At 25.4% G+C, this 8,979-nt stretch overlaps 2 protein-coding genes across 2 annotated transcripts; one reads left to right on the forward strand and one right to left on the reverse strand.

The window, feature by feature from the left end:
* The first annotated feature begins 2,069 nt into the window (after positions 1-2,069).
* Positions 2,070-2,933, forward strand: LOC112595309. Its single transcript, XM_025340453.1, has one exon. The coding sequence runs from the start codon at positions 2,070-2,072 to the stop codon at positions 2,931-2,933; it is 864 nt and encodes a 287-aa protein (XP_025196238.1).
* Positions 2,934-7,609: 4,676 nt separating this feature from the next.
* Positions 7,610-8,350, reverse strand: LOC112595327 (class E basic helix-loop-helix protein 22; the record flags this gene model as incomplete). Its single annotated transcript, XM_025340480.1, is given in 2 exon segments — positions 7,610-7,912; positions 8,068-8,350. Coding segments are annotated over 2 exon segments (394 nt in total), but the record flags the coding sequence as incomplete, so codon positions are not given.
* Between the last annotated feature and the right edge of the window lie 629 nt (positions 8,351-8,979).

The raw sequence follows: 8,979 nt of genomic DNA on the forward strand, positions 1-8,979 counted from the left end.
TAATTAATACTGTTATCATGATTTTATTTTAGTTTTTTATTTAAAAAATTATGATATGAATTATACCTATGTATCAAATAATTGTTGTTAGACGAAAACATTTTTTGAGTTTTCATTTGTTTTTATTGTATAAGTAAATTAAATTTTATGTTAACTTAAATGTTGATAATAATCTTAAAATAATAAAAAAAAGCCTTGTAATAATTTACGTTGAATTGAAATAGCATTGTACACTTTAAAATTAAATGGGCCTAAATTAATTTTATGCCGATGGCGAAATATATTTATTTATTTATTTTTTTTTTTTGTCAATTATATAAAAATTAATTATGTTGTGCTTAATTGGTACATGATATGAAATAATTAAAAACATTTGTGTTCACGAATCAAGCATTTTATAAAAGTATGATAGAATGATAGTTTTCATAATATTTATGGCTTTTTGTTTAGTTTAAAATTATTTATATTAATTAAATTAAAATTATATATTAGTACACACCTGATTATTTGATGTTGGTCGCTTAGATTGATCATGGAACTCGCTAGTAACATAATAATTTTAAATGTCATGCTTTATATACTTTTTTTTTTTTATTGATCCATAACTTGAATTAATTATTAGTAGATTAATAGTATATTTTTATTACCTATGAATGAATAGAATGGTTGTACATAAAGATAACATAACCAGTTAGTTGTTCTATTAAAATAGGTAATTTTACATATAATACCTAATAGTTAGGTATTAGATAGTTTAGAATTTTTTTGAATGCATTATTGTTTATTTATATATATATACCAGCGGTGGCCAACATGAATAGGTTCGTGAGCCACATAGATAAATACAATGATACCAAGAGCCAAAATGTTAATATAATTTATAAGCTAATACCTAAAAATTAAAATGTATAATAATATTAAGTATATTTTGATTTTGTAAATAAGACGCGAGTCGCATCTGACAAGACGAGAGCAACATGTGGCTCGCGAGCCACATGTTTGTCACCTTTGATATATACATTGATAAAAAATCTAAGCAACTTAAAACTTTTAAAATCTTGTTTAAGAAATCATTCATATTTTTATAATAATCAATGCTACAACATTTTGTTGTTTTTGTTAAATCTTATGGGGTGTTTAAATACTATCTACCTATTATGAAATAAAATATTTCTTATAAGTTCCGAAAATCCGTAATATAAGATATTTATTTTGTTTACTTTATAACATTATTTAGGTCAATGTTTTTTTTTTTTTTTTTTATTTTAATTAATATTTAAAAATCTTCTAAAAGTAATTTTACTTAAATCATCTAGTCGTTCTGATTGATTATATGCTTAATAAAAATATGTTCTTCAGTGTTTTTATCATTTAAAATATAACTAAATGTCATTTTGACATTTTGATGGATAGTTCTGTCATGACACAAAAAATAAATGACAATAAAAACTACAATTTTTAGGTCGATGTCGAATTATTGTAATGTAATCAACTTATACACATTTAAGATAGACAATTATGGCGAGTCCTGTCTAAATACGTCACGTAGTTATTCCTAATGTTCTAATATTATCTCTTTAAATAATAATGTTTAACATTTGATTTTGGCTAAATCGTTTTTAATAGTTCTGATTACAATAACTTGAGATTTCATGATAATTAAAAAAAAAGACTAATTGTTTGTACTGTGTTCTCCTTTTAATACAATGATAAATAAATATACATATTACTATCCATATTATCTGAAATATGTTTGCTAAATCATAAAAATAAAATCATCATAAATAATAATATATCACAAAAGCATAAAACGATTTATAAAGAGATATATTACGAAAGTCTTAAATATCACATAATGCCTAATAATATATGTTTATTGAGTGGCATTATCTTAGCAACGTTGTTTTATTACGAGAAAAATATAAATTAAATTTTTCAATCTTATGTACGTGTAATATTCAAAGATTAAGAAAATTACTAGTAAGGAACCATTTACTAGATAATCGAACGAAATTTTACAACGCTATTAGGCTCAAACTATAAAAACTGTTGAATACATAAACGAAACGATGAGCAAAAACGATGTGGATGAGTGCATGTCAGCCCGATGTTGTTGCAGATTGATAATAGAAAAATGCAAAGAAAATCCGGCCTCCCCGACAGTAGCAAAACCACACAATGGGTTAAAACATGCTAAAAGCTCTGAAATGAGTCTATGTGATTTCTTAAAATCACAGCCGGTGTCAGACTGGATTAAACCCCTGCAGGACAACCGTGTTGGATCGAAAGATACGAAAGACAAGCAGCGTGGCCCGCAAGAGTTAGTTACGGTACCAGGTCTAGTAAATCGTATCTGTCAACAACCACCTCCCGCCGACCGCGAAGAGAAGCATCCCCATCACCATCATCGGGATATTAAGCCGAATCCACAGATTCAGCCCACGACCGGCGTTTTGGAAGATCGGTTCATGTCACAGATCATCATCAACATCGGTACGATAACCACTGATAAAGTGTGCAAGCGAGATTCATGTCAGCAGACCGATCCGGAAGTCCAGACTACCGTCAGTCCGCCGACCAACCTCCCGACTTCTACCTGTCCCCCAGTCGAGCGTCCGACTTCTATTTGTCCGCCGGCCGATAAACCAATCTCTGTTTGTCCACCGGTCGAACGTCCGACCTCCATCTGTCCGTCGGCTGATAAACCAACTTCTGTCTGTTCGCCGGTCAAACGTCCGATCGCCGTTATTCTCCCCAAAGTTCATCTGCCCGTAGTTGAATCTATTCCGGTGACACGGGACCGTACTTGTCGTTATCGGGGCAACGCACAGTCCACGGTCCCGAGCACGCAACTGAAACCCGGTATCGAGTCCGAAAATAAGAAAAAAATGAATTGTTGTTGCGCCTGCCACTCGGACGGCTGCCTACCATAGTACAAACACATTAAAACCGATAAAATTATATGTTTTTAATCAGATCAAAATACATGCCCATAAAGGTGCAATCAAAATTCTGATCTGATGTATCGATAATCCATAAATACTTTTTAAAGGTGAATAAATATAACCATACCTAATCAAAATTATAACATATGCGATTTTGCAGTAGGTACACAATTGTTTTGAATTGTATACAGTTAAACCTCAGATTAGCATTGAAATTCATAAAAAGTGTAAAAGAAAAACATTATTCACTAGGTTAATAAAGTTACAATATTATTATTTAGTATTTTAACAATACGTATTCAAATAAATATTAAAAATAAGGAATGAATTTATGTATAAAATATAAATACATATTTTAAATATTTTTCGTTTTCGAACGAGTTCGTTATCGTCATAACTTTTAAAATTAAAATTAAAACAAATGTCCATTTAAGAAGGTTTCACTGTATATTGTATATTAATCTCTATTGATCTTATAACGAAGAGTATTTATTTATTTTCTACTTATACCTTTCCGGTTATAATACATACAATATCAAAAATCATATTAAAATATTTTCATAGTAAACATTGATTTTAAGGGGTTGTATTCGTATATTTTAACAATTTTATTGATAAGCTGGCTAACGTTGTATCTCGATATACGAAATCGGCAATACTATTTATTCGACTTAAGGTGACTGGCCACGCTCTTAACATGCGGAGAGTATAGTTAAGCTTTTAATTATTAGTAACTCTGTGGTGGTATGAAAGCATAAATACAAAAGTAACTCAAACGTAAAATTCTAAACGAGAAACTGAAGAATAACTTTCAAATCTATAACATCGATTTTATACAAAATGTATTTTAGTAATAATAATGTGATTAAAATATTCTGTATTTATGTAGTATTTAAAAACTAAAAAGTTACTAACAAAATATAAATGACTAATAAGATTATACATCTTGTGAAATATATTTAAATTATTTCTCTTAAATATGGATATTATATTATAATGCATATTATTATAAACAGTATTTAATATAATTCGAATTACATAAAGTATTATGCTAGTCAAGATTATTTATTTGAACATACTACATTCAATATTATTTTTAAAGTTATATATCACCAAGAAAAACGTATATTATGGTACTTGATGAGCGGAAAAAATGTATGGAGTTGTAAACAAAATTATTATTTTTTAAACATTATATTTTATTATTTTTTTTGAAACTTATTTTAGTATTAAAATCGTTCAAATTAGATGGGATTAGGACTTGTGTTTTAATATGTTTAAATTTAATGTTACAGCTGATGTAAATTTTTAATTTAAAACCGATCGTTTGTACAGTTTAAAGATAAACAATAATATTTATTAATTTATATCATATATCAACTACCAGATAATATATAATTTGGCAATATTGTGTTTTTATATTCAGAATGTATTTAGGTAAATAACATAAAGAGAATATTTTTAGTTTATAATTTCAAGACCAATTTTTTGCAAACAAAATAATTCTGCCTAAACCCAAACGTATTTCATTGTTTTAAAACTAAAAATAAAACAGTTTTAGCATTTTTAAAAAACTTGAGAATTTAATATTTTGAAAATTATACTACGTATGTATTTCATAAAATGCTATTACCTATAAAATATATTTATTGAAATTTGCAATTGTCTACAATTATTTATTTTAAAATTTTTTTGTAATTATTTCGTGAATAAAATAAAAATAATTTTGTTAGTTTCTACAATTTATTATTAATGCGGAAATGCAGTCATAAAAACTACCCGATACAAACGCATTTTTGTATTGGTATCATATTCAACAGAAATACATTTAATAAAATAATATTTAATTATTATCTAATAACATTATAATATGAATATACTGTCTTCAAAATGGGTAAAACACATGTAAATAAATACATAATAATTAGTAAAGTAAGGTTAAGATGTATAATGAGTATTATTACTTTTAACCTAAATGTCAAAATATTTTATATCATCTTATGAGTAATAACTAATAAATAAATAGTAATAATAAGTGTTGTAATTCACCTGTTCACTTTGATTTAATTTTAATTCTTCTACATTATGTCTTAATTTATTTCATAACTAATTAGATAATTTATCTGATGAATTATCTTAATTTAAATTAATTTTACTTATAAATATTTTTTAATCTTTAAATAATAACATTTATTTTAGTCACAAAAAGTTTTAATTATCAAAAAATACTTCGTACTGCATACTTAAAATTGTAAATAGTTACTTCATTTTTTACCTTGAAAAATATATTCGACACATTATAATATATTTTTAAAATTAATTAAAAGACATCTATGTCTAATAAATATTGTCATCGTTTTATTAAATTATAAAAGAGTAAAAACTGTAGGTATAATAGCATTAAGTATATATACTATATATACTCAATAGTAATAGTTATAGCCACATAGATATTATGACGTTTCCGAGTCATAACAACAGTATATATTTTTGATTCACGATAAGTTTGCTATATTTAAATGTTAACACTTATTGCATAGCTTTAAATCATCAAAATAACTTTATATCAGTTAATCTATATTTTTCTGCTTAAAAGATAGTCAACAGCAACATGCTTAATCGTATTATATGTTGATTGTATTAACATTTGTTAATTGTTTAGACACTTAATGAACATTTTATGTGATAAAGTGTTAAACTTCATTAAATCATTGTATTAATGAATAATATAAATAATATGGCGTTTATTAAATATTAGTAAATAATATATACTTTGCATTTTATGTATTTTTTTTTTTTTAAATATATCATGTCTGTATACCCAGTGATGTTTAATTTTTTATAAATAATTTACTTATGGTAGCAATAAAATTGTATTTTTTGTGAGTAAATTATTAGTTGTTAACAAATATAGTATAATTAATAAATCGCATTAAAATTTTAACAGCATATTTATCTCAATTAAGTAAGTAATAAGTTAATTTTAATTCAACATTTTTAAGTACCATAAGTACTAAGCATTATATATTATAAATAATAGATTATTTTATTTATTTTGTATTTTTTTGTCTTAGAATTTTCAATTATAAATAAAGTAAATGATAATAATCTAAAATGTCTTAGGTGTATGTATTTATATATGAAAAATAAAAATTTTTTAATTATTATACATATTATTAAACATTAAGTTCCTATAAAAATAAAAATATTTATATGTATTTAAAAAGTGTCTATTAAAAATATTAGTTTATGTATAATTTATAAACAATACACAATAATAAAACACTATTTAAATATTACCCACTAAATGTACATAAAATATCGACCAGTAGTTAGTACCTAATAATAAATAACTAATAAATTGTAAATCTATTAAGATGTATTTTTAGTATTAAATGCTAACAATATGAAATTGTTTTTATTGTAATTTTATATTTGGTTCAAGAGTTTCTTAGAAATACACACACTCATTTTTTAAAAGGTTTGATTTAGAAAATGTTAATAACATTTTAAGGAAGTTAAAATATTAAATTTTAAATCTTGAATATATTTAAATATTAATTTAAAAGTTTAAAACAACCTAAAAGTGAAATATTAGTAGAATTGTTGGTTGTTGAATAATTACGATATTATATAGAAAACGATTTAACGTTAAAAAAAAAAAAAAAAAACACCACTCAAGCTACAGTTTAAAATTACCAAGTTTCTACATAATAAAAAGAGAATATTATCTGAGTTTTGAATTTTTACAAAAATCTTGTTACTCTTTTACAATTTATGATTTTTATGTTTTTAAAATTGAAATAATTTTTTTATATCAATCACATCAAACAAATAAAAACTTTATGACACTAAAAAATATATCGTTTTTTGTTTTATATATTTATTTGGTTTTTCAGCCGTAACTAAAACTAAGTAGTTTTTTTTTTCAACAATTTCACAAACAATATATGGACGTATAGTATCATCAAAAAGTAACAAAACCGCGTATAACTCCAACATGAGACAAATGTATTTTTATTGTTTAAAATAATTGATAAAATAATATAATGTGTAAGAATTAGATATGATAAAGATTAAAAAATACATTTTTTCTAGTCAATAATTGTATTAAAATTTTATCAATATAGTTATGGAAATTTCAAATAATAAATTATAGCATTAATACATCATAATATTAAGTTTTAAATGACTAGATTTTCCTATCTATAAACTAAATAATAGTTTATCGTATGCATGGCAGTACGTATAGCTAAATTAATACATATTATAAAGTATAAACTATATGCTAATTAAAATAAAATATATTTTTAACTTAAGCCATCAATCATTATTTACAATAATTTAGTTGTACTTGCCATTGTATGTATAGAAAATACAAGCAATTATTAATTTTAAATTATAGTGTTTATAGTGTAAGATATAAAGGTATTCTACGTTAAAGTTTTACATTGAAAAGAGGCTAATAATACTTAGTCTGAATATTTGAACACAAAATCATTATGCTTATTGTAAGTACATTATGTTACAAAGATGTGCATTCATGTATAAAATATTATGTTTTTCAAACGTCCGTCTACTTTATATACAGACAAGTCAAAAATATAATATTGATTTATATTTATAACAACTATGATAATATTATATATTATATAATTATTGTGTGTGTAATTTATATTTATATAAATATATAAGTAATATTTATAATAATTTATAAAAATCGCATTATAAAACTCGGTGACGTGATATTCGCTTAGAAGAATCTGTAATCCTCTCATTAATATCGTTTACATATTTATTTTCTATTATATATATTTTTAAATATTTTGTCATAAAAGAATCATTCGTATAACATGTTAAGACTGTGGAGAATCTGGAGAAGCGTTGGGCGAAGCCAATGAAGGTTTAATGGGATACATCGAAGCTTGTAAATCAAAACCAGGTGGCATTGTCATTGTTCCTTGAGCCTAGAAATTAGAAAAAGTCCACAAATAAGAAAACATATGCAACTTAACACAAAACGCTATGTGATAAGAAGCGTTGTACTAGTGTAGTTAATAATGACACACAAGTGTATCATTTCGTATTTACAATAATATTATTGTCAGATATTCAGATATACCTGTATGTAAGTGATCAGTCTTCTTAATTCTTCTAGAGCATTTGCTTGCATTAAAATATAATTTTTCGCCAGTAAAAGTGTAGCGATTTTCGACAATTTCCGTACGGACGGTGAGTGAGCATATGGTATGACGCTTCTGAGTTCATCTAGCGCATCGTTCAAGTCATGCATCCTTCTCCTCTCCCTGGCGTTGATATTCAACCGGACAGACTTGCCTTGCTTGGACTTGGACTTGCCTCCCGCACTGGACATTGTCGATGTACTTTGACCATTGTTAGGTATTCTAAATTAAAATAACATTAAAGCATTGCGTTAAATAGTAAATATATATCAATTTATTTTAATTTAGATTCATATGTTCTATATTTATGGGAAAATAGAAATTCTCACAAGGTGAATTGCAGATGAAAACTAAAAATCATCGTTATATGAATAAAAATAATTCAAACCATATTGTTTCTAATTTATAAAAATATATTTTTTTTACCAACATGAAAATAATAAAAATAGCACTTCGACTCTATAATAAATTTATTTACCCACTTAAAACTTTCAACTCAAATTTAGTTGGTGAGATTATAATTTATTATATTAAAAATGTTTTAAATCTAATTTGCAATGATTTAGGAGTAATAAATTAAATAAAATGAATTTTTTTTTTTTTTTTTTTTATTGAACTTAAGCCCGGCAACTAGGGCCATTAGCTGTTTGTAAGGGTTACGTTGTAGGTTGGTACGGTAGGTTGTATTTTTATGATTGTTACGGTTGATAGCAAACACGTGTATGTGTGGCAAGGTTTTTAACCACTATGATCCCGAATGGTCACCCATCCGGGAGCTAGTAGCTGTGGCCGTTACTTACTCTCAGTCGCATTCCGCGACTGGTAGCAGCCAACGCGCCACGCCAAGCCAC

This window comes from Melanaphis sacchari, unplaced genomic scaffold, assembly GCF_002803265.2.
Source record: "Melanaphis sacchari strain LSU unplaced genomic scaffold, SCAv2.0 Contig26_pilon_pilon, whole genome shotgun sequence".
Classification (NCBI taxonomy): domain Eukaryota; kingdom Metazoa; phylum Arthropoda; class Insecta; order Hemiptera; family Aphididae; genus Melanaphis; species Melanaphis sacchari.